At 47.3% G+C, this 27,633-nt stretch overlaps 1 protein-coding gene across 2 annotated transcripts in view; it reads right to left on the bottom strand.

Moving 5' to 3' along the window:
- gpc5c (glypican 5c) overlaps positions 1-27,633 on the bottom strand; it is a 78,531-nt gene that overhangs the window by 27,217 nt on the left and 23,681 nt on the right. The window contains exons 4-6 of one of the 2 annotated variants that reach the window (XM_068571588.1): positions 20,883-21,052; positions 19,661-19,717; positions 18,945-19,067 (exon numbers count right to left, since the gene is read on the bottom strand). In XM_068571588.1, coding sequence (XP_068427689.1) covers positions 18,945-19,067; positions 19,661-19,717; positions 20,883-21,052 — 350 coding nt within the window. The remainder of the gene's footprint in view (positions 1-18,944; positions 19,068-19,660; positions 19,718-20,882; positions 21,053-27,633) is intronic. The other variant, XM_068571589.1, reaches the window with a different exon arrangement.

Genomic DNA, 27,633 nt, shown 5'->3' with positions numbered 1-27,633 from the left:
CATACACACACACACACACACACACACAACTGTACATCTCCTTCTTGTTGATTTCCTCCTTGAATTGCTTGTTTCTCTTGGTGGAGAAGTGCAGGGAGGCCTGTGTGCGTCAGGCAGCGTCTCTGTCTCCGGGCTTGGCTTGGGATTACAGTGCTGGCGCAGAAATGAGCTCATCAGATGGGATGCTAATGAAAGGGAAGCGTCGGGGTGAGTTTGGCATCGCGTCGGGCCTGGAAGGGTTCATGTGTTTGATATCACGTCGGGGACGCGACACAGCAGGCCGTCCCACAGCAGATCACCTGCATGTCTGACAGACCACGTTCTGACCATGGAAGTGTTCACACGAGTCCTCGCCATCGTCTTAATGTACACATTAAAGCGTGACAGCGAACATGGAGCATAAAAACATGGCGTAAGAAGAAACTGCAGCAGCTGAATGATATTCCTCTTCAAAACAGTCCATATCTCCTCCGGTGGTCCGGATGTTCAACTTCACCAAACATGCACACGGACACATGTATGGCGTCTGACTCAAAGCGCTCTGACTCCTTTCTATGAGAAGACTCGTTCCACAGAGAAAGCCTCATTGATGCAGCTTCGTCTGTTCTGGTCTGTCTCTCCGCCTGCAGCCGTGACCTCATCACCCCCCCTCCCTCCTCCACCCTCCTCCACCCGACGGCCCCGAGCTCAACTGTCATGATCTTTCTATAAAGGCTTGCAGGAATGCTCGTGGGTTTTAAGGCAGGATGCAAGCATGAAATATTCATCTTTCAAGGTATGCAGGGACACAACAGAACAATGCATGTTGAGTGCATTCATGTACTCAACATGTCGGTGTTTGTGGTGTAAACAAAGCGAGGATGTAACATTTCAAGGATCTGTACATATTTGATTAAAGGTACAGAGAGAGTTGACCGTATGTGAGGGGGCATACTGAGTTAAAACAAGATCATGCTTGTCTTTCATCTGAGCTCGGTTCTGGCTGGAAGCTGTAATGAGCTCGCTCACCAGGGATTCAATTAGCGAGATGTTTTATTTCTTTCACGACAAGTAAAGTCTCATTTTAGCATTTCACATACGTTACTTTATTCTGTTTTTCTCCTCTCATGGCTGATCACATGTCCCTTTAAAACAAACATAACATAAACACTTGACTAAATATGAATCATTCACCTCTTTAGTGTGCATAACTTCTCGTGTTAGTGTACAGCACCATGAGCACTGCAGACTTAAGGCGATGATCATAAACAGACAAATCGGCCCGCCAAGTTAAATATTATCTAATCGTTTAATTGCATTCACAGCACAAGCTGTCAGTAGAGATCTTTGCCAGAATCTGTATGGTTATTGGGATTATGTATCTGCAGGAGAGACATGGTGTACATCTCCTCTGAGATGATTAAAGGCAGCTCTGTTGATATTTTTGATGCGCTTCAAAATTCGCATCTGGATTAAAAAGCACACGAGGTCACATGACGCTCGGGGCTTTTTGTGCCAGGAATGTCAAGCGCTCTGTTGATCTGATCTCTGCTTCAGGAACAGAATCAATACTTAGTTCCAGGTCAAAAGCAGCACGCTTCATGAAACCCTCCAGCTCATTGGATGGATCATCATCAGCCTGATGATCAATATCATACACTTCATATTTAAATACACTTCTTTCTGTGCAATTTTATTATAGCTTGAATTATTTGAACTTGAATTTTGATTCATGTTTTAATTACTCAGTAGACCCACTTGTAAGTACTCAATCTCCCTTTTATTGCACTCTGTTTATCGTTGTTTGAATGTTAAATGTCACCTTCCACCAGGACAAATCCCTTGTATGTATAAACATACTTAATAACTGGTTTTCTGATCATGAATATTGGATGAAATAGAGATATACAAAGCAATGTCTGGAGCAATTCAAATAAATCTCGCATTGTGTCCCAGTGGCAGCCGGTGAAGACGGACCTGAAGGTCCTCCAGTCATTTCAATTAAAGAACCTGATTTATTTGAATTAAAAAGAGCCGTGGGTGTCGTGTAACTGAACCACCACTTCCTGCCAACACAAGCCTTACTTCTTAATCATCAATGAAATCAGTGTAGTGCTGAAACACTGAATACTTCTATTTGTTTGCTCAACTGGACTAAAGTGTATTCTGCACATCCTGAACATGAGACATGAGACTCCTCAGAGGTCACACTTCCACATGTAGATGGATTTAGATGAACGATTCCTCTGGATCAAACATCTGGATCACAGCAAACGGAGGAGAGCACAAGTGTCAAGGAGTAATGATCCAGAGGAGATAAGACGGCTTTCATCTGAGTGAGTGTGTGTGTTTGTGTGTCTGCGGGTGGGAGCGTTCCAGCTGACGAGGGCACTGCATTCGAGCTGCTGCTGCTGCTGCTGTCAGGGTAAACAGCACATTGTTGGTTCATCATGATTAATAAAGCCTCTCCCCAACCTCCCGGCTGTGTGGATATACAAGACCCAACATGTGTTGAGTCCTGTGATTAATACACATTGGATCCCGCCAGCTGCAGCTTTTATCTTTCAGGCTCTGCTTCTCACTGTGACATCTTTCCTGACATTTTATTTATTTTTTTTTGTCGCTGTTGCTTTTCACAAAGATTTTTTCACATTCAAGCAGCTTCACAATTACACGTTTGATGTCTATTCCAGCAAAGTGGCAATTACCTCAACATCATCATTACACTTGCAAAGGAAGGAGTTAACGTTCTGCTTCTGCAGCTGTTTCACTGAAAACTCAGCGACGGAGAAGAAATACAGTTCACCTGCAGACGAGCGAGAATATCTTCCGTCGCGCTGAGACTCACATCACGCTGGTGGATTCCTGTTTCTACATCTCTTGCTGACTGTATGGAAGCCCATACTGACAGAAAAGAAATCCTAATTATGACAACAACAAAAAGTACGACAAAAAAAAAAAAAATCATTAAAAAAAAGTCGACAAAAAAAAGAAATCCTAATTATAATAAAAAACTTGACGAAAAAATGTTTGTCAAAAAAAGAAAAGACATGACAAAAAAATCCTAATTATGACCAAAGAAAAAAAAGTTAAAAAAAAAAGTCATAAAAAAAGTTTTAAAAAATAAATCCTAATTATGAAAAAGTATGACAAAAAAAGAGTCTAAATTATGAGATAAAAAGTCACATTTGTGAGATAAGCGCTCATGCGCTGCTCGTCTTCACGTCTCTTCATCCCTCGCCGGTCTAACATGCTAACTATTCAAGCTAACTGTTGACGTGTTAGCTCAACAGCTATTAGCATCGCTTTAATGCAGCTGTGTTTCTCAAAGGGGGCGACCGCAGACTGCACACAGCCCTCAAACAGGAAGTGGAGTCATAATTATGATTTTTTCTTGTCATCCATTTTTTTTGTCATAAATAGGATTTTTGGTTGTCATTTTCTTTTGGGCTCCCATATAATTGGGTTTCATGAAGTGACATAAATCTATATAGGATGAAAACACACTAACGACCACAACACGACGCTGCCATATTGTAAAATCTAAACGTTCTCTTCCTGGAACACGACGGCCTCGAGAGAATCCAGTAGTGAGAGCGAGAGACGAGTCCATGTGTGCAGCCAGAAAGCTTTACGAGCAGAGTCGGACATGTTGAAATACTCTGAGCAGCAGCTTTTGTTCTGAAAGGCCAGTCTGTTCTCACACTGTGTGACATTAGCAGCCATTCACTGTACCAACACCACAGCATGCAGTCTGTCTCAAGCCACTTCGCAAACATTTAATCAACATGACATATGTGCACATACTGTCCCTCGGACGGTAAACATGAACATGCACAAACGCGTTTGCCCCTCAATGCAATGTGGAGACACACACACACACACACACACACACACACACACACTCAGCACAAACCCCTGTGGCAGGTCTGAGTTCATCCTCAGTTCCTGACGATAAACACAGTGAAAATAAACATTTCAAACATCAAGCTATATACAAAATTAAGCACCAGCAAGATGTTTGGCTGTTCTTGGAGAAGATGTCCAAACTGCAGTGTGTGGTGGAGCTCGCTGCGCTTTTAAAGGCAACTTTATTGGAGAGGAAATGCTCAAGTCATAAAATGTGCAATGAGAAACAGCAACAGATCAGAGAGGGCGTCTGCAGGCGGGCGGAGCTCATACTGTGCTTTTCTGATGCGCTCTTCTTCTCCGCCTTTCCTCCCCTCCACCTTCACTGTGTCTGAACACCCTCTCTTTGCCCTCCATGGCTTCACTTCTACTCGTCTCTCTTCTTCCTCTTCATTTCTCTGCCCACTACCACGCTCTCTCTTTGTCAACATTGCTGGGTTTTTGTGAGCGCGCTGAACGCCGCCGCCAGGAGCTGCAGCCGCCGCATGAAAACTCTCCTCATGCAGACCCTCCTCATGCAGACTCTCCTCATGCAGACTCTCCTCATGCAGACCCTCCTCATGCAGACCCTCCTCATGCAGACTCTCCTCATGCAGACCCTCCTCATGCAGACTCTCCTCATGCAGACCCTCCTCATGCAGACTCTCCTCATGCAGACCCTCCTCATGCAGACCCTCCTCATGCAGACTCTCCTCATGCAGACTCTCCCCATGTAGACCCTCCTCATGCAGACCCTCCTCATGCAGACCCTCCTCATGCAGACTCTCCTCATGCAGACTCTCCTCATGCAGACCCTCCTCATGCAGACCCTCCTCATGCAGACTCTCCTCATGCAGACTCTCCTCATGCTCTGTCCACATCGGCTCTGTGCTTGTCCTCTCTATATCTGCCTCCTCGTACCTTTTGACCTCACCTCTTCTTCGTCACAGCTGCAGCTCTATGGCGCCTGATGAACACTGAGAAACACTCTGACACTGTGGGACGCGAGGCCATCTCATAAAGGTGGGTCACTTCTTCTTCTGACTGTAGTTTTGGGCAACGAGACACTTTATTTGTGATTTTTGTGAAGCTCCCAGTCACTCCTATGCTGTGGGCTGGCTGGTGGCCCAGTGGGCCCTCGGTCAGCTTCTCTGCAGCATGTTTTCTGTATCGGGTGATGAGTCAGCCATGGCGGCAGATTCAGGGAGCGTCGGGAATATAAAGCAGCGCCGGCACAGCGGCGATGCCGGCAACGCCGAACAAGATCAAAAACAAAGTCAGCTGCTAAACCCGGCAACATCATCATCCCTCTGGTTCTGAAGTGAGTTGGAAACTATTTTGATGACATCATTGAGACGAGCTGCTCCCTGCGTTTGGGAAGTGTCCGCATGACTAATCACGAAATGACACGGAACGCTTTCAACTCGCTTTGCCTCCGCAGTCGTTCATCTTTGATTCATCCGCCCGTGTCCTTCTCTCTGAATGCTGCTGTCAGTTGTTGCCTTGACCTCACGGTGTGTTACAGAGTAGTGGGTCCTCACCTTACACCTCCGACTCACCTGCCCATCAAACAAACACTCATCCATGCACGACGCCTCCTTGTTTCAGTTGCAACCAATTCAAAGAAACTGTGAATTTATTTGCAAGAGAAAAATAAATACGAGGACAATTTCGGACGAACGCTGACTAAACTAACAACTAATGTTGTGTAGTTGTTGTTTATTCTGCTCTCACTCTTGTGACCTCCTTCAGGGTCGTGCCCCTCAGGTTGGGAACCACCCAGCTGAAGCTGTGAGACTCTCTTAATGGCGGGGCGTCACGCTGCAGCACCATCAGTCCACCGGCTTGTGTCTCACTCCGGTTACACTCACTGAGGGTCATGTCATTGTGGCGAAGATGAAACATTTACATGAATGAATCTTAGCAGTTTTTTGTCTCGGACTTCACCTGAGGCACGGCACCTGTGCCGCGCTGGCAGTATATCTGTCTTTGTGGCGCTGCAGACCAGTGAAATATGGCTGTTTATGGCCGTGTGGTCGGGCTGGAATTACACACCACTATGTTGAGCTCAACTGCTTTGCCACTTCTTAAGAGGTCCCAGGGTGAGAGCACCAGACCAGGCTGCTGGATCGAGTCTGTAACGGCTATATGGTTGAAGGTATAACGACTCAAATTACTCACGGCTATTACGCAGGGAAAGCCTGTCCTCTGCAGTCCAATAAAGTGTGTGACTGCACTCATGAATGGCTGCCTTTATGCAGCATGTTTGCTTTCTATATGTCTTTGCAATGCTATCAAACTCACACACTCACACACACACACGGTGAGGTCAAGTACCGATCTCTGTTGCTCCAACAGTATCTCCTTCACTGAGCTCTCCTGAGGGGAACGCAGCGTTCATACTCACTCATAACATCCACATTTCATTTCAATTGTGTCATGCACATTTCCCTGTTTTCACAGAGCTGCATGTGGTGAAGCCGAGCCGCCGGTCCGCTGGTTGGCTCGTCTCCGTGTCTGTAATCAGCATGGTGGCTGATGGCTGGATGCGTCTTATCAGATTGTATAGACAGATGAAAGCTGACCCCAGTGCCTTCTGGGCCAGGAGACCATGGCGCGCTGGAGTTGTGGCCAAGGCTGCAGCTCGCTTTAGAATCGGGATTTCCAAACTCTCAGTGCCAAATTAATATAAAAACAAAAAACTACCCCTGAATTTCCAGTGGGAAAGTTGGTTTTGGGTGTACACCGCTGACAGAAGTGGCATTTGAACTTCCTGAATACATCAAGCCAAAAAGTTTAAATGCAGACGTTGCCCGAGTCCCAGCTTGTGGTCGCCCGGCGGCCTCGACAGGCTCTGTGTGTCTCGTGGGCTCCGGCTCGGCCCACGACGGGTCCGGCTCGGTGTTCTCTCTCGGTCACTGTGACCGGCTGAGGAGAGAGCAGCAGACTGAGCCAGAGGGAGGACAGTGGGATTATTGGAGGGAGACAACAGAGATGGGGAAGTGATCTATGACGACGTCGTGATCTGCTCAACATGTGAAATGATACTGTGAGCAGCTCGTGCCCAGGAGGCGCTTCATGCTCAGAATGCTACTCCTCCTCCTCTCTTTCCATCTTCAGGCTGCGTGATGTGTACAATATATACTTTGGCTCATCGTTAGCGTAGCATAGGCCTACACACACCTCAGCATGTTTCATGTCAATGCTACTCCAGGTTAATGAACAAGTATTGGATTTATCCAACAATCACGAGAAAGAGCTGAATTAATTTAGTGGAAGTGACTCACGCCAACAAACTGCTCCTCACTCACTCACTCTCTCACACTCACACACTCACACACACACACACACACACACACAAGCAAATCAAACGTTGCAGCAGTGTAACGTTGACTCTGTAGGAAGCCAGCATGTCCAACATGTCCTCCCTGCACTTTGTGCGGACTCCAAACACCGATGAAGAAGAAGATTCTTCCTCATCGAGGAAGAAAATCACAAAGTAGAATTGACTGTAAGTGAACTTCATCTTCAGTTCAGAGACAAAACCTTCAGGCTTCTTCGCTGGTCTGACGGGAGCAAAACGTGCGTCCACACTGCCCCCGTGTGGCCAACAGTGTGTACTGAACGCTGTCGTCATCTTCGGGCCATTCTGGGTTTGAGCGCCATCAGATTACTTTAAACATCCATCCATCCATTATCTTGACCGCTCATCCTCATTAGGGTCGCGGGGCGCTGGAGCCGATCCCAGCTGTCAAGGGGCGAAGGCAGGGTACACCCTGGACAGGTCGCCAGTTCATCACAGGGCAGACATATAGACAAACAACCATTCACACTCACATTCACACCTACGGGCAATTTAGAGTCCAATTAACCTAACCTGCATGTCTTTGGACTATGGGAGGAAGCCGGAGAACCCGGAGAGAACCCACGCTGCCACGGGGAGAACATGCAAACTCCACACAGAAGGACCTGCCAGACCAGTATCCGAACCCCGCCCCGCCCGGGATCCGAACCACAGACCCTCTTGCTGTGAGGCGTCAGTGCTAGCCACTACACCACCGTGCAGTACAGATTACTTTAAACATCATGAGCTCATGTTCAGCTTGTGTTTTAACTGTTAAATGAAGCTCTCATGGAGACATTTTGAGTTCTTCTCCTACAAAACTATTCAAACCTTCCAGATTAAGAAAGATGAGACCACTGAACCTGCAGGGCTCTGTCACAACCTCAGTCGTGGGTTTATGGCAGCTTTGTGCATCACTTGTGGCATTATTGCAACTCGTCGCACAGAATTATAACCAGTTGAAAACATTTTTCAACAATTTGTGACACGGATGAGATTTTGGTCAGAATGTAAATCACAATCAGTTCACTTGGAGCGACTCTTTGTAGAAACGCCGCCAGACAGCGGTCTGAGATCATTCACAGGTCTGCAGAAGCTATTACACTGAGTCATGAACGCTGGTGAGCCTCACAGCGCCACCTGGTGGGCTGCTGAGGAACCGCCAAATGCTTTTAGTAAAAATCTTTTTTAAAAGTTTACAAAGTGAACTCCAGAATTGACATAACTAAACAAACTATTGTATTCAAACTTTGCTTAATCACAATGACCACTTTGTTTGAATATCAGCACACAAACCACGACATCAGCTGGAGACAAACTCTTTTTAACACCGTAAGCTCACCACTGATATTGTTATTCACGACTTTAACGTTCAGCTTTTCAAATACACTTTCTTCATCGGAAGTGAAATGAAAACCCTCGTTTCTTCTCCACAACTACAAATCATCGTGACTACGTATGAAAGTTAAACGGATTACAAAATGAAGAGCTTCTCTTTGTCTTTTTCTGGTGCCAGACAGACAGAGAAACCTAAGATATGGCCATAACGTTTAAATATGCCAGCTTTAATAGGTGGCAGTTACATAAAGTGGAGCTGTAATTGGCTCGTGGTTTCCTCTGAGGACGTTCCCAGGCCCGTCTGTCCCGTGTCTGTCGCTGGGCGTAACTGATCCCCACCTCTCGGTCGCCTGCTCCCATGCAGCAGCAGACGCTCTGCAGGCCGACTCAACCGACCACACAGACTTCTGGGAAAAGATCTGCAGCTCCATTAGATCGGCGGAACAAGAACAAGTCATGTCCGCCTTCCCACGCCCGCAAATCACATGCAGGCGAGCGTCCTCTGCTGAAGAGAAACACACGCACACGCCGCTCTGTATTCCACACACACACACACACACACACACACACACACACACACACAGCAACTCTGTGTTTGAATCCACAGATTTAACTACACAGGCGTATCTTTAAAATGTAAAACAAAGTTTAAACTTTTTTTTAGAGTTACAGGACGACGTGGATCTTCTGTCATTTTGTGGCTGACGGTGAAACCATTGAGCTGAATGTGAAGAGAGCATGATGCTGCCCTGTGTATTCATTTAAAACTAGTGTTAACCCTTTCATACATGAGCTAAAGTGGCCATCTTGTCCTGCCGTGATGTAAAACAGTGAATGTGCTACACGTCTATAACACCTAGATGACTTTAGCTCAACACAAAGTAAAGCTGGCACACCAGTACAAGAGATAGATGTTGCTCTGTGGCATCATTTTCAACTCTCAAATACTTTTTGAAAGCCCATAATATCTTCAGTGAGACTTGTTTCCCAGTAGATGGCAGCATCATCTAGTTTCACCAGATAACTCTTTGCTCTCAACTTTAGTGTTTGTTTTAGTAATAAAGGGATAAGTGATGGGAAGAGAAAGGGACAGAGGAGGGAAGCTGGATAGAGACTTCACCTCGACTCCAGCTTCAGAGGCCAGAGAGCTCGGACACAACAGAAAGCAGCCAGTCAGATGCAGCATGTGAAAGGAGAGAGGAAGAGAGATAAAAGTGACATGACCTCGAGCGTTGCGGCCACATGCCCGCATGCCGAGGAGGGCATGGATAGCTGAGGTTAGAGGTCTGGGGGGAGCTGGAGGGGCAGTTGGTGCGTGGAAGGCAGACGAGGGCAGGCCGGGGCAGAGCCGGGAGTCAACTCTGCCCCGGAGCGCAGACGGGTGCAGGACCATGATCCTCTGGTGCGGTACGACCACCTGTCTGTCTGTCTGTCTGTCTGTCTGTCTGTCTGATGGGGCCAGAACGGCGTGCTCTCCTGCTCAGGGCTCACAGCTCCAGTGCAACATCAAAACCAGTCCATCGGTTCCCAGCAGATCAAATTCAATAAACCATCCGTGATGACATTATGTACTCACACACCATGTGGACGCTCTGGCTGCTTTGGCCATCGCAGATCGACTTTACAGTAGAGCGTTGGCCGCGTGTCATAAACACATGATGTCACATCTGCACGGTGCTGTGTGCAAAGAGCACTCAGTGCAAACAGAGCAGATTCAACTCAAACATCAAGTACATTCGACTCGAGGCAACAGACACACGCAGGCATCCACATACCCAGACATCCAGCACAGAGAGGCGAGAGGGCTTGCGAGGGTGTTGAGTGAGGAGGTCAGAGGTCAGACTCTCTGCTGCTGCAAAGGGCACACACCCAGGAACACATGCGCCCACTCACACAACCATGCGGTGCATTTATTGAGCTTATATTTAATCAGAATATCGGCACACACAAGTAGAAATGCTCCCCAGGCTCTCGGCGAGATGGACATTTGAGAGCATATTGTAGATGGAGAGATATGGAGGCAGCTTAACGTCAGCTACTTGACACCAGAATAACATATAGAGGATTAAATACTGCAAGGTTGTGCACACTCCTGCTAAAGGTACAGCAGCGAGAGAGAGACTGTGCTGCAGGCCGAGAGAAGAAGGGCAAAGGTCAGTCATCCAAATGAAGTCAGGCAGATGGTGGCATGGACAAACACATTGCCAAAATGTCTTTCTTGGCAGAAGTCCCAGTCATTAGTATCATGTTTTGTCGTGATCAGGCTCATCTGTCAATCAGCCACAGATTGGAAACAGGACACGTCGCTCCGTGTCTGCGTTTGGGTGAAGACGTTCGGACCAGAACTGAGCACATTTGTCCCTGAAGTGCAGAGTCACTGACAGGATCTTTTTCTACAGACGAGTCCCTCTCTGGCATTTTATGCTCTTTCCTGTTCCAATAAATTACAAAGCCATCGTGATTGTGTCAGGCCTCTCGTTGGAGAGGATTATATATAATATATATTATATATATATAATATATTATACACGGAGCTGCTGAAGGTTCCAGGCTGCAGAAAAGTCACATTGTTGAATGTACAACTACATACAGGAGGCGGTGCTTATGGCAGTGTCCTTGTCATCACCTCCAAGAAATGCCATCAACCATTTTTAACTCCCCTGCTGTCGCTTCCCCGTATTGTGTTCATCTACATTGTCTGGTTCACACCTGAGAAAGTCACTTTCCATATGTCAAAAACATTTCATAAAGGTTATTGTCTTCAGGAACTGTTGTGTGTTGTTCATCTTTCTGTCACTCAAACATACACATTTACACACACCATGACTAACTGGATTATAATCTTTTTTTAATGTACATTCAGGCTCCGTCGGTTCACAGACACTTCAGGAAACTACCTGTTGGGATGCGATGCTCAAACACTCAGCGGTACTTTCCCTTCGTTCTCTTCCGTGCGGAGGCGGCGTTCCCAGCAGCACTCGGGGGGCTGCAGCGAGCGGGACGCGACACCAAACCCACCCGGAATCCTAGGAACGTTTTCCCCGTGGTTTCAGGTTACCACACACACACTGAGCACAGAGCACACACACACACACACACACACTCCCTCCACAGTAGTGTACTGTACTTTTGTTGTTTGTACAGAGTCGGTTTTGTTAGCTTTCCCTCTCTGTCATTCATTTTCATTTTGAACTCACATCCAGCGGGTCGGACAACAACTTAAGAGAAACGCTTGAACACACAGCTGGACTCAAACCAGACGTCCAGTTCTGAATCTCACGCCGATGGTAAATACCACACGCTGGAAACTTAAACTGGAACACACATTCACACTAAAACTCTACAGGGAATCTCTCTGAGGCTCGCTGTGGGCCCAGAAGTCTGACTTACAGGTTTACACTGGACCAGAAGTCTGACTTACAGGTTTACACTGGACCAGAAGTCTGACTTACAGGTTTACACTGCAGCAGAAGTCTGACTTACAGGTTTACACTGGACCAGAAGTCTGACTTACAGGTTTACACTGCAGCACAAACCTGAACTCAATCAGGCTCCAACTGACATCGGTTTAATTCGGCTGCATCCCCAGGAAAAAGGATAACGTGTCACTAAAAATAGTCATTACAGAGAGAGTTCAACCCTGTAAGTCAGACATGAGCATTGATGTGTGTGGGTGTGCTGGGGTGTGTGTGTGGGTGTGTGTGTGGGTGTGTGTGGGTGTGTGTGGGTGTGTTGGGTGTGTTGCATGTGCGCCGTCTGTTGCCCACAGAGATATGTGACGTCTATAATCCTGTGTCATCACGGCTATCGTACAATGGATCAAAGCTCATGTTGGAAAGTGGATGTTCTCTTCCCTTGAAGAGTGTTAAAGTGCACTCTGAGTCGATAAGTGAGTATTTATGAAAAGCTAAGTGTGAAATACATGAAGCCGTTCTCAGAGCATGGACATATTTAACCTGAGAGCAACGTTGTTTTTCTTTCTTTAGAGACTAGTCACATGTAAATGTGAGGTTTCCTTTGGCAGGTATACTGAATCATGTGCTACCAATCAAATTCCACTTTTAGAAATTGAATTAAAAGATTTCATGCATACTGCAACCTCATTTTCTATGTAAAAAAAAAAGCAAAAATTAAACTGAAATTCCCGTAAACTCCAACAGAAACCAGCCGGTTGAGGCGGGCGGAGGCGTCTCCGTTATGAGCAACGCGGAGCCGAGGACGTCGTTGCATAACTGCTGAGTCTTTCAAAAGCATTTTTTTGTTGGCACAAGGTACAGTTGCCTCTAAACAGCCGGCTTTGTCCTGGAGGACTCGGCACCGACCGCTCCTTCCATATACAATCAGCGGGGCCGACATCATTTGGGGGTTTTTGTCCTTTGTTCGTGTCGAACTGGAATACAGAAACGCTGAAGAGGCTGAACACAAACGTCCCAACAACAACACACAGACCCCACCGGCCTCGACTGGCCAGCACCCAGACACGCAACAGCCCTTCAGGCGGGCTCATGGAGGCCATGAAGTCACAAAGACAGAGGCGCTCCTGAAGCTGCAGCTTCCTGCCGCCGATGACCTACATCCATCATGCTTTCTCCATTCATGCATCATCCATCCTTCCATCTCTCCTCCTCCCCATTGTTTTCACGTCCACACTTCCTTTCCCCCTCCACAGCACGTCCACCCCTCTTTTCTCATCCTCCTCTCCCGCTAGGAGTTTGATGCCTTGCCAATGGGCAAGCGCAGAGGTTAGCGGGTGCACTTTGTCTACCTCGCCCAGTAGGAGCTGCTCCAGTAAAACATGCCGGTCTATTGTGGCATTTTAATTATATTAGCTCAACCCACTCCACCGACAACAGAAGATGCTGTAAAACAGAGTTCCTTCTGTAAAAGAGATGAGGACGAGGCTGAAAGGAGTTGGAAAGATATTTCACAAACATACAATATTCACGAGGCACACCATAAAACTTAAACTTGAGGTCCAAACACATAAACACTCTTCACTCAGAGCGAAACTAAGTCCCAGATTGGCAAACAACGGCACGGCGAGGCCAAGAAAATCACATTTTAGCTACGGATTTAGAAAACTTTTGAAACGCTATAACTCAAAACTCTGGCAAACGTTTCAGCAGAGAGAATAAATAACGCACAGTTACTGCAATATGATCTCTGTTGTTTTCTCTTGCTCTCACACGAACACACACACGCACACACACAAGGATGCCGGCCCAAAGAGAGACAAGTCTAAGCAATGCAGTAATGCAGAGCGGGTCAGGCTGAGGTCCCAGGCATCAGCCCAGGGTTATGGGAAAGGGATGGGCCGCTGCATCGGAGCTAAGGAGAGACAGAAAAAAGGGATTGTGGGAGGGACAGAGGACGGACTGAGAGGTTTGAGGCAAACGCCACATTCAAATGGCAGAGGTGAAAGGGGAGGTTGGAGCGAGAGGGAAATAAATGAAAGGATGTGAAGTGAATGCATTTCCACAAGTCTTCATTATTTCTCTGATGTCAACCGTTCTCACGACTCGACTGTGCCACCTCTCCGTCCGGTCGGTCTTCATGTCTCCGTTTAAAACAAGAGAACACAGACTGACTTCTGCCCAGAGACGTGCACACACACCACACACAGGCAGCGCACGTCCTCTGCATTGTAATCAATGTATTGCTCCTCTGCTAGAGATTCATTATCTAATTCCTTTAAACCGAGCTCCTCTGACTCGAGACAACACACAGACAGCAGAGGAGGGAAGTAACACAAACTGGCTGGATGAAGGAGAGGAGCTGAGTGAGCGGGTGAAGGCTTCGCCCGGTGCAGCTCTCCCTGATTCTCTCTGCAACAATGGATTCCAGATGTGCAAATGATAAACAAATGGTTTGTCATAACTCTATAAAAATGTGAGGCATTCAGAAGCATCACGCTGTCGGTCCGTCCCCTGGAGCTAAACCACGACTCAAGAATCTTTCCCGAAGTGCAGTGATGAGTTATTAGCTCTCCAATCTTACTGAACACACACACACACACACACTCACACACACACACACACACACACACACACACACACACACACACACACACACACATTAAGACCTCATTCTTACTGCAATAAGACATTCTTGCACCATGAGGTTTCATTGCTGATGACTTTAAATGAATAATCTTGACAAATGAACAAAATAAATATAAACAAAAAGTGACGTGTTGTTTCGGCCCGAGTTCGACTTTTGACCTCGGGTTTGAAATAAATGCATCTCGTTCTCAGTGGCGATGGACTGCAGGCTGAAGGCAGAGCAACAGAGGAAGCTGTGCAATGAGATCATAAGCTAAAAGGGAAAAATTAGTATAATATATAACTTTGTGATTGTGTCTAGGCCCTGATGGCCACTGCTCCTCATACAGCTCAATACACTGCTGACATACTTTATTTTTCCTCTGGACTTTACTCTCAGCCTTTATCTGCTCAGAATAAAGTAAATCCCAAAAGGCTGATGCAGAGCTGAACTCCATCTAAATCATTTCTGCTCGCGGGGTGTGAGGGTTGGACGGTTCTAACCGGCTGCAAAGTCATGGACGTCTAACATCTCCAGCTGGCACACCGAGCAGTGCCATGAGACGTGTTTGAGCAGCAGAGTGCTGCAGCAGAGTCCAGCTACATTATGACATGTTTGAGCTCATAAACAGTTTGTGTCACCTGCATTTTGCTTTGCGAGTATCTTTGTCGGTCACAAGCCTCACCTTCAAAAGATGCGAGATGCATGACGATAGAGAAACGGGCGTATCATCTGCATCAGTAGCGCCCAACACATGCTGGATATCAGTGTGTGTGTGAGGTTCAGTTCTGTGCAGCTGCAAGCGGAAAGCCAACTTCAGGTTGTTTTTTACAAATGATTGCAAAATAACTGACACACACAGAGGATTGCGTTGATTGGGGACATTCTCCGAAAGCGCACAAATTACATCTAATAAATAATAAATGTGGTCTTACGATTCTAAATTCCAAAAGCGATAATCATTCATATCAAACAGTGGGATTAGAACACGCCACGCTGCCAAAATTGGGCTTTTATGACCTCTTTTCTCCTGGGGCGCTCCCTTTGATAGTTATGGAATACTTCTTCCTTCACCCGCCTCGATTTCCTCAACTTCTTTCCATTACACCGTCAGCTTGAAGTACATGTGGCACAATGTGTTGAACCCACATGATGGTTGCTGGTTGACTTCCTGGTTGCTGCAGATAACTTTAACTGATGTCACAAGTCCAGATTTACTGAGTAATGTCGTAATGTGACGCGCTGCATTAATCCGTACCAACAGTCACAGAGACGCATCACGGACCACCATTCCTCTTTTCATTCCTCTTTTTAATCCAGTAAAGGTCAGACGGTTTCCCACTGACTCATTTAAAACAAGAAAAAGCACCTGGAGCAGGTGTGGATGCTTTTTAATTGAAGGCTGTCCTGATTCACAACATTACCCCCAATTTGCTGTTCAGATCCAATTATTTTAGGTTTGGTTATGTCTGGGAGGAGCTGAACAAGAACTGATGTCTAATTAAACCCTCATTGAGGTTAGCTGCTCATGTGTTTCCAGTCAAAGGGGCTAATAAAGTCCTCATGATGCCATAACATGACTCTACAGGCCGCCGCGAGCACGCGTCAAGAAGGAAAACAGGAAGAATTATAGTGAACAAAGACGGTCAGGAATAATCAGAAAGTGTGACGAGACCATTACAACAGCTCTACATCTGATCTCAACAAAGAATGTGGTAACTTTGGTCGATCTTATCTTTCCTGGAAAAGATTCACACGCGTGACGCTCAGCGATGTCTGAACACATGCCAACACGCATGTTCAACTGCTCGCCCCTCGCTCGCCCCTCTGTCGTCAGACGCTGAATAAAGAGAGGGAGGGAATTTCAATCCCCGATGCCTTTCATGTGCTTTGAAGTATTACAACACACAAGTGTGTGTGTGTGTGTGTTCTCACATGTGGATGTGTGTATCCTCGCCTGAGCGCTGTATGATTGTGTCTGAATGAATAAGCCCTCCAGCTGTTGACGAGCATGTAGATCCTGTGGATTGATACGTGAGTGTGTGTGTGTGTGTGTGTGTGTGTGTGTGTGTGTGTGTGTGTGTGTGTGTGTCTTTGTCCTGCCGTGTGTGGGGAAAACACACTGAGCCCTGAGAGGCTTTGTGTGTCCACCACACAGGAAGTCAGATCTGCTGCGTGCTAACGCCAGAGCAGCTTAGCGCGTCCGTTTACGCCAACGCCATCGGCGTCTTCTTCACACACTTTTGTTCTCATCTCTCGTCGTATTTTCTCTGCTTTGCCGCTCTGGTAGAACTTTCCCAGGTCGGCGGCAGGAGGAGTCGCGGCGATGTCCAAGTCTTTCCCATGCAGCCTCATAGGAGGGTCTTTGTTCCCCTGCAGGCTCTGGGGGTCCCCACGGCGGGGCTGTGCCCCACTGCACCGACTCCACAATGGCTCTTTATGCTGCCAAGGCCCTCCACCCCCACAGCACTCCATCACGCTTCCCTCATCAGGGGCACAGGGGGGCACAGGGGGGCACAGGGGGGCACAGGGGGGCACAGGGGCACCACGGCACCAGAACACCAGAACACCTTCCTTTCCATGCCCTGTCCGCCCCTCTCTCTCTCTCATACATGCCAGCAGAGTCAGATACGGTGGAAGGGGTTTGCTGAACAGCCACAAGCGGCTCGGAGCAGCTTATGAACGCTGGCAGACGTCTCGGTGGGGAACTCTTTTCTCTTTCAGCCTCCGAACACTTGACACCACGAGCAGAGTCCTGGCTCTCACCGGGGAGTGTGTGACAACACACCGCTACGACCCATTAGCACTGTTGAGAAGGACAGTGCCCCACAAACACACAAACACACACTCACTGACACACAAACAGGAACACAGGGTCCTGGATTTAAATGCAGACGAATGAGACAAATGTTGACCAGATTGGAGATTTCTTGTGTTTTAGGTGCTGAATAGTTGTTTACGAGCTCATGTGCTCCTGATCATGGACACACAGGCTGATGCTCACTGCACTTTGTGTGGGAACACAACGTGACACAATCTGATGAATGCGTCGTCTGCACAACATCTCTGGCAGATACTCTGCAACGAGAAAGGGAAGGTACCGAGCCAGGAGGAGAGGAGACAAGGAGAGGAGAGGAGAGAGGAGAAGAGGAGATGAGGAGAGGGGAAGAGAGGAGATGGAAGGAGAACATTTTGAAAGCTAACTATCTCAGCTAATTAAAGCCTAACTTATTCATGAACATCTCTGAGAAATGCTTTTTGCCACCACTGAGTTCACTCACAGTTTCTTCTGTGAATCGGAGGCATCGGTTCAAGAGCCTGATGTGTTCCCATGTTCATAGGAAGCACAACGTATGGCTTAATCAAGCAAAACGGACGCGGGCCAACAGGTCTGACAGACACTGAACCGTGAGGTAAAAGGCATCCCCGGACCGCTGCTTTCCTCTGCGAACGCTGGCACTGCCAAGCGCTGAGGTGGCCGAGGTAATGGGAGCCACTTTGGGGCCACCGCAGAAGAAGGAGAGCGCGACCTCGTCCTGATTGTGGACCGAGTTTCTGGAGGGTTCAAGAACCGGATCCAGCAGCAGGAATCAGTTACAGAGCTGCATTGGCGCAGAAATCTGCATAAACTCTGTTCTCTCAGACTGAGAAAGCACATAACCATAACCACACACACACACACACACACACACACACACACACACACACACACACACAGTACTTCAGCCTCAGAGATTTACCCAAAACCATAAGCAAGACAAGAGTTTGCGGGCCACACCTATAAATCAACACCAAATAAAATAAAAGCCATGAATATAAGAAAGAAAGAGAAAGCAGTGGGAAAAGAGAGGAGCTGCTATGTGTTCTGCATTCACTCAAAGATGATTTAATGGCTTCCTTCTTTCACTGATTAACAGCAGCAGCAACGCTGACTTACAGACTTTATCTCACACGAGCAGAGCAGCAACCATGCAGAGGCTTTGTGACTTTTTATAAAATCTGAGTGTATTAATAGACAATGTTTACTTTTTAAAGCAAGTTATTAGAGTAAATCAATATGAGTGGGATGCACACAAGCCAGCAGCTACTTTGGAGAAAATGAAAGTTTGCAGTACTGAAAAAAAAGGTTTTTATGCAACTGGCTAGACAAAGTAAGAAGACAAGTAAAGTAACTGCTCTTTTTCAGCCTGAAAAGCAAATGGATTTGGAACGCACGAGTCAAAAGAGTCAAGGGGACGCGGTTGGAAATGGTAAAAGTGCGTAAAGGACGAATGTCTTCTATGTGTCAAGTATTTACTTTCCACACTTCCAGGTTGACAGAGGACGTGCTTTAAGGGGCTGGACACGCGCTCACCTCTCCACCACGCCATCGCCGCTCCAGCAGGTGGAGTCGTCCACGACGTTATCGCCCTCGCACAGCATCTCTGGCAACGCTGCAAAGAAAGACTTGTAGCGCTGCAGGTACATCAGGAACTCCCTGAGAGAAGAAGAAACACACATTGGGAAAGAACATACAGCGATTTGAAATCATGCCACATATCTTTCTGAATCACTGGCCAGGTTAGAAATATGCGATTGAGAAATATGATGTGTGATTGTGGCCATAAATTGTGTGTGGTTTCTGGACACACTACTCTGTACTTTGGTACCATCCCACCACCAACACACATATCTGCATTCCAGTCAACAGTTCATGCACGTGATGAATACACGTGGCGATATCGATGGCGGCTCTGACTGCGGCCGTTTCCCTGAAGTCAGCACATTGTTCTGTGTTATGCTGTGTGGTAAAGTGCTTTCTGCATCACATCTGCAAACACATGTTATCGATAAAGACGCTGTCGTCTCCAACAAAACAATGACGGGACACACAGTGATGCCACCCAAGAGGCAGAGCTGAACCCCCGGGCTTCATGGGAGGTTATGTTTCCAGGAACTGTCTTCAAGAATGCAGATTTTTTTTTTTTGTGAGACATAAATGCGTCAGTCATCCAAATGACAATCAATGATGGTGAAATGTGACAGGTATGGATGCATGTGCGAGGAGTCGTCCCCTGGGTTCATGCTTACCTAGAGAGTGTTCTCAGACTATGTTTATTGTTCTTGGAAGGTTTCAGGGGGAACGAGCTGGGAATGATGGGAGTTGGAGTCCAGGGGAGATTGTTGCAAGCAAGGAGGATGCGGGGATGTGAAAGATGGGGCGTGAGAGAAAGACAAAAAGAAACAAGAGGACGACAAGACAAGACACATGGGGAGGAGGGAGAAAAAGACAGTCAGTTGATCCTGGAAGAGAATGATTAATATCATGCACATGCGGAGACTAACCAACCACACATGAATAACCACCGCACACCAACACTGCAACAGACATATTGGTATGTATTGTATATGTTGAGCCAGCAAGCAAACATCTGCAAATGTGCAAATACAGTTTCATATCCAAAGGAACGCCAAAGAAGGTTCTGCTGAGCTTCCATATTCATATTTTCCCCCCATTAAAACGAAACATAAATATTGCTTTGCTGTATCACATTGCATATTTTGCAGCGGCACACTGTTCTCCCTTCACGACGGCGGCCGCCGCCACGTCTCTGAAGTGGTCGGCGCACACGTGTGCTCTGGTGAGGGCTGGCAGCCGGCAGGGAGCTGGACTGTGTTGCCATGAATGGCGGTGGCAGTGCCAGGCCCGACCCGTCAGCCGGACGGGCATCAGAGCAGCGACTCTTGGTTTGGGACGAGGTCGGGCGGGCAACACTGCGAGTGTGTGTGAGTGTGTGTGTGTGTTTCCGTCTGCGGCACTATTTAAGCTCAGGCCCGGCCGGCGTGCAGAGTTGGTGGTACGGACGTCTGGGTAAACAGGAAATTGTCGGTCCGTCACGATTAATCTCCCCCGCGCTCCCTCCTCTCCTGGCACAGCAGTGCCAGCTGCTGCGGGCGCAGGACGGCGGCCTCAGAGGCCAGGCGGAGGGCACGGACCGGAGAGCCAGGCACGACATTTACATACTGTGTGTGTGTGTGTGTGTGTGTGTGTGTGTGTGTGTGGGGTCCAGCTCACCATATGAAGAAAAGAGAAGTGACGGCAGCTGTGAGCAGAACAATGGCCGACCCCTCAGGCTGTCACGGCCCTCACCAGTGTGTGTTTACTTTACATGCACTTTTCATCAAGCGGACATTTCAGCAGTCAAACTAATTTAAGAAGCAAGCGAATCTGCAGCTGAAACATATTTAGCATTCCAACACGCCGCGTCAAAGTGACTGAATTAATCCCGATTCCCTTCGGTCGTCGTCTTACCTCCTCAAGTGAGCTAACTGCTCCAGCCACTGCTCTGGAAGAGGCCGGGACGGAGCGGCAGATGGAGGAGGAGAGGAGGAGGTCACGGTCGAGGTCGAGGTCGTGACCTCTGGGCTCGTGGGCTGCGTGCTTGTCGGTTCCCTAGTAGACAGACCACACACCTTGTCCACCTGTGGGGAGGACAGAGCAAACAGACACACACCTGTTCAGCTTTTAAAACACACAACAGCAGGAGCTGCAGGAGGACTTCCATAAACCACCGATTGACACCTGCACAGTTGAAAGCGTATGAACTCAAATAAGTTATTCAAAGTGAACACTTTTTTTCTTCTCAGAGGGATGATGCCATCCATTTGAAATGAGGAATGACTACATTGCAGCTGAGTGATTGCAGGTTGAAGTGAGGCGAAAATAATTATGGAGCACAGCGCCTCGGAGTAACGGACAACATGGGAAAACCGTGGGCGTGAAGCGAGGGACGTGATGAGAGAAAATGGCACGACGAGTGAGTTACTGCCAGCAGGGCCGACAGTAAATGTAAAACATTCCACTAGCTCACGAGAGGTGAACGCACGCGCGCTCAGTTGGCGGCGATGGCGAGCATCTCCAGCGGCTCTTAAAGGCAGCGGCGGTGACAGCCGGGTCATGAGAATGAAGGCGAACCGAGAAGTTAAATCGATGACATCTCATTGGCTTAAAAGCCTCTGGCCGGCGTTATTAAGTGGTCCTCAATTAGCCAGAGAGACAGAGCGTAATGGCTCTTGTACACACTGGAGTACAGCGACCAATGTGTACACACACTTTGCGGAGATGGCGAGTCGTCGTGCCGCGTTAAGGACCGCCAGCTGGACGAAGTCATATTCAGCAGCACCACTTATCCATCACTGATTTAGAAAAGGAAGCAGGAATGTGTTGCGATGAGTTCAAGCGATCCACAGAATCCACATGAACATGACGACCACATCGCTTCCTTGATTACGAATACTTTTGATGATTCGCTGTTTTGAATTAGAGCTCAGTCGTGTCGTATTCATTGATGATTTGCTCGTCACCGACGAGCAAAAACCTCAAAGTGATTCTGCAAACGTTCCTCACGCTGTGACGCACGCGGCCGCAGCAATGCAAGGGTTAAGGCCCGAAACAATGGAACGCACCAGCAGATGCATAAACTTAATTTGGGAAGGAACTGGCACGCATCTGTGTTTAAATGGTTGTTTGGAGGGGTGTGTCGGTGCACATGCTGGGAAGAGTTTGCACAAGTGAGTCTGGAAGCAGCTGAAATATGTGTTAACAGTCACACAACGCGTCTTGCCAGCCTGCTAAAGATACTCTCTCCCTCCACAGAGGCAGCTCAGTGAGCTGGTGTTGCTTTTAAATGGAGATAAAATGGAGGTTTTCACATAACAGACAGCTGTTCCCGGGCGGTGGAGTTGTCAGTGGCTCAGGAGGTTCTTCCATAACGAGCATCATAACCGAGCATCTGAACACGTTTCATCTTCATTGCACCGTTTGCGCTTCACGCTTCGCTCTAACCTTCCTCTCCGACTTCTTCTGACCACATTCTGAGTCCTGACTCCTCTGAAGCAGACGTCGGGCACGAGGAAGGTTGTTTTATTGCATTAACCTTAACTCCCTGCAGACCAATAAAACATGCTCACATGTGGTGGAGCGGCTCTCAGCCACACATGGCCATACCCCCCTACACACACACACACACACACACACACACACACACACAATAATGCCACACACACACATTACATTGTGACGCCGAGAACAAACAGAACAATTTTCTTGGCCATGAGGCTCCATCACCATCAGCCACATTATGCTCTTTGCATATGCTGATGATTACTGCTCAACACGACACGTTCACACATTTGGGAGAACGATTGTTTATGTAAATGAGGTTTGGTGAATTAGAGCGTCTGAGCAGGGCAACAGGGCAAACGAGGATATTCTGACATGTAGAGCTCAGTGTATGTGATGCTGAGCTCTCAGCATTAATAACACTGGCAGAGACGCTCGTGTTTGGAGCAACAAAACAATGCGACTCAGTGAACGTCTGATCGCTCCAAGAAGCAGTAAAGCTGTAAATGTTGCGGCTGATTCATCCGACCATGGACACATGCAACATGAGGTACTTCACCAACATGGCAGAGTCACTGAACTGATGCCTCTTCGTTATGAAGCCAACGACTTTTCCAGAACACAAATTCCAAAGATTCAAAACATACACTTCAGACAGCGTTCAGTCCCATGACATCACTTCCAGACTGCAGAGCAGGACGTCCTGTGTTGTGTGTCTGTTCCTATGGAAGCTGTGACGCTGAAGAGCACCAGGAGGCAGCAAACAGTTTCACATGTTCCTGAAGCTGATTGAGTGTGAAGGTGAGTCCTGATGGGCAGGTGAAGGGAACTGTGTAATAACATTATAAATATTATACATTATAACACTTCTTTTCATTCATTTGGGTATAAATAGTTTCAAAGAGCAGGAACACATTGGCTGTACTTTTCACACACATTTCGTGATGCTTAAGTGGATTGATTTAATTCAGGATGTGTAGACGTTCAGCGCTTCATGTTCTCGTTTCTCTGCAGTGGAGAGAGACGGCGGATGGAGACAGGATCTAATCCCGTCATTATGAACTCTTTCAAAGCTCAGGGGCCATTTCTCACCTGCCTTTGTGTAGCTTTTTGCTATTATTCAAGAGAAAAATGTAAACATCCGTGTAAAATATGAACGTGAAGAGGGGGTCGCTCACAGTTCTGTTTGGATTATTTTTCAAACCAAACCACAGAGTAACTTCTGGAGAGGAAAAGATTGAACCCAGGCCAACGCTTCAAAACACAAACACAAACCCAACAGGAAGCATACAACAGTGTAAACAGAACACAAAGCCACTGGAGGGACAATAAACAATCTCCTGGTTATGGATGGTGAAATGGAGACGCGCTCTGATAGGTCGGATCACATGACCCTGAGGGCCAATCAGATTAAACAACAACATGGTCCAGAACCTCCACCATAAATCAATTACCTCCTGACCTGATGGTGGCGTGAGAATGGAAATCTCATTTGGGCACAGCATGAGGACTTGGTTTTGCGCATGTGTGCATGTGCGTTTGCGTGCGTGTGTGTGCGTGTGTGTGTGTGTGTGTGTGTGAGAGGGAGCACCTGTTTGTCCTTGTTATACCTTCACAATTTCAGCTATTCTGCGGTGCATTCCTGGTGTGATTGCCTGAGGACAGGCTGATGGAGCGGCAGGCTGCTGGGAGGCGTGTCGTCCACATCGAGTCCTTCAGGGAACGACTCGGCATGTCTTCTATGTGTGTGTGAGCTCGCCAATGAAATATGATTTCTGCTGCTGGACACAGGAGGGAGCCCTGTTTTTACTCGGTGTCTTCTACTGGTTGGTACACAAACAGATTAAACTTTATTCCACTCAAAGCGAATTATTCATTTTGACCATGAACGTGTGTACGAGGATCTATTTTACTGCGTTTAGCTCAGAAGTGCAGGATCTGAGCCTCGAGCACAGATCAGCGGCTCCGAGCGAGCCAAGCCCAGGGCCATCCCCTCTGGGGGAGTATTGCTTTACAGATAGCAGCGGTGGTCTTGTCTTCCCAGTTTATTTATCAAGGGATTACCCAGTAAAGCTCGGGGAACTTTCTCAGCCCCCCATTAACCTCGGGCCCACGGCATTGTGGGATGAAAAGGGCTTGTGTGGTCAGTAAAGGCCCCTCTCTTCCATTTGTACATAGTTTGTGTACTAAACTGTTGTCAAAGAATAGCCGTGTGTGTGTGTGTGTATATATTTAAAAAAGCACTGCGCCCCGTTATGTATGCATTTGGGTGACAACTTGCATTATGAAGGAGCAGCAGTGTCGAGGTGGAGGCCTTGAGGTTGAGGAAGAGCCTGGAAGGTTGCCAGTTCAAACCCTGGACCATCTGGGACCGTCTGGGTGGGTTAAGGGAGTGAGGAAGTCTCTCTCCTCCCTCAACAGCACTGTTTGTCCTTGTTTGATGTTCAACCACACAAAGAGACAGATGGAGGCTTTAAGGTGTTGAGTTCACACCTTTATGGCCTCAAGCGGCGGTCAGCAGGACGAGGACGGCAGACTGCACACAACTGGAGTACAGACAGAAGGAGTCTGTACAGTCTATCTGATATAATAACACGTCTGAGCTCCAGAAGACCTGAAGCAGGCCGAGGCTCTCTTTAAATGCTGATTATCCACAATGAGGGTCACACTGCCAATGATGAAGATATATATGTGTAGAGCTTGTTATTTACATGCATTTTAATACATACATTAACAGATGTGTTTCCTTTAAATAGCTACATGAATTCCATCTTCATGATGTGAGGGATTGGACCTGTTGATGGTAGTGAGTCTTCAGTGATGGACAGAAAGCAGATGTATTTGTGTGACTGAAGGATGATACAAAAAGATGTGGATGCCCAGCTTTTTATTTAATAGACCCATTCATGATCCAGAACAATGTCCATGCATCACCCATAACCGCTCATCTCATTCAGGACGACGGGGCAATCTCACTAATGGCATCATTAATCCTCGTCACATCGACTTCAGTCCTTCTGATTTGGAAAGATAGAAGCTGCTTACGAGTCAAATTAAAGACAAACTCGAACTAAACCTCTCAACACGATGTGTTCTGAAGATAATAACGTCCTGTAGCTTTAAATCAAAATGCTCTGGATAGACCATGAGAGCATCCTGCATACATAATGTCCTCTCTCTCTCCCTGACAGATGTTTTGTTGTCTCTTCAGGTTCCCTTCATTCTTTCTAAATCACTTTGTCTCCGTCTTCCTCAGCAGTCTTCACTCTACAGTCTGTCAATCATTCTGTTTCTCGCCCTCTTACCCGGATGATGTCACAGCTAATTAAAGAGAAACTCAGGCGCTCGTACATCACGTTGAAAAGTCCTTGAGATTCCAATCAGGAAAGAGAACATTGAATTTCACTCTCCACATTGAGGCCTGTTTACCGTGATTAGCTCTCAGCAGAGGGTTTAAAAATGAGGCTTATAAAAAGAGGAGCTGCTTTTTGTTACAATGTTGCTCCATCTTTGTAATTTACGAGATTTACAGACACACAATGTGGCAACATGTCATTTACAGACACACAATGTGGCAACATGTCCCAGAGGATTGGAGCGCTGTTACACCACGAAGATGGAGCCAAAGAGACAGAGGAAGTTCAACTGAGTTCATCTGGTCTGTGTCTACGTTACGCTGGATCAGACGAGCAGGAGGAGAAAGAACAGGAGACGAGTCCACGTGTCCATTTGAAGCCTTCACTGAACCCACAATTGCCACAAAAATCATAACACAGGTTTGTGTTAACTTCCCAGCAGCACCTGCATGACGATGGCGTGCCAGCCGGCTCACGCTGGAAGGAGCTGAAGCACCAAGAGAGGATGATGGGAATATGAAGACGCACATGAGAGGAGGTTTACAGAAGAGGAGAAACACCAAGAGGTCAGAGGTGAAAGCTGGTTTGTTTAACTAACAACACATTTAATCTCAAAGAACCGTCATCCAGAACCAAACGATCCATCAGGACCTGATCAACTGCCCCAAAGAAGGTTGTTGTACTGTGATACTGGAACTCCTTAAAGTACACGAGAGCAATATTACAGAACAAGATGTCCTCATTTACTATATGCACACACACACACACACACACACACACACACACACACACTATTTTCTCGGTCACATTTTAAATTCATTGCTCCAATAAAATTCAGATTTTGATTCATCCAGTGACAGACTGATCAGTTTCAGAAAGACGTTGATATTTATTAGTCTCATAAACGACAACATCAACACATTTGTACGCTTGTCAAGCTTCTCTCTTTCTTCATCTCTCTCTTTCTTCATCTCTCTCTCTCTTTCTTCATCTCTCTCTCTCTTTCTTCATCTCTCTCTCTCTCTCCTGTGTGGAACAGACAGTCGTAGAAGGTCGATCTTGCCTCACAGCATTTCGTCCCCGTGAACATTTCATCACCTTATCAACTACATATCTGAGAAATTACATCATCTCTATAAATAAATGAATCCACCAATCACCAGTCGAGGCTCACAGAGAAAAATAATATACCGAGAACGACTGCTTTATGTTCAGATCCAAATGTCTTGGCCCAGCGATCAATCGGCATGCGATCGCTCACTTTTACAGCTGCATTTGTCAAACAGAGGAGGAGGAAGGCAGGATTGTGTTTGTGGTGCTGAGGACTGCAGCGTGTCATCTGCAGCAGGGCAAACACTCAAAGAGGGAAGAGGAGCTGCAGGAGACGCAGGCGGGTGCTGAGGAGAAGCTGCAGCGCCGTCATTAGCTAATGGACTGCTGAGTAAGTCCGTCAGCTGGAGGTCGGACGCTGAGCCAGAGGCGCGCCCGCTCAGAGCGGCGGGTTGAGCGTATGGATCGGCCGTGAGCGCGTTCGCCAGCTCCGTTCTGCTCGCGGCCTCAAACATTAGACACAGAAAGCCGACAGAAAGGCTCGAGGCTGAGAAGCTAATCATTTTACAGAAGGTGACCTCCAGAGACGAGCTCAGCAGCTGATGTCAGAACGCATCTCAGGTGCAAAATCCAAAATGTAAAATCAATTACACATCACATCGAGCATCAACACGATGACACATTATGAACGTCATCTACTTTAAAACTGCAGAAATGTGCAACGCCGTTGAGCCGTTGAGCCGTTAGCGCTCTGC

This window comes from Clinocottus analis, unplaced genomic scaffold (genome assembly GCF_023055335.1).
Source record: "Clinocottus analis isolate CAN_PGR_092001 unplaced genomic scaffold, fCliAna1.0.p SCAF_11, whole genome shotgun sequence".
Taxonomy (NCBI): Eukaryota; Metazoa; Chordata; class Actinopteri; order Perciformes; family Cottidae; genus Clinocottus; species Clinocottus analis.
The sequence above is the reverse complement of the archived record's forward strand: the minus strand, read 5'-3'. Positions and strand labels throughout refer to the sequence as shown.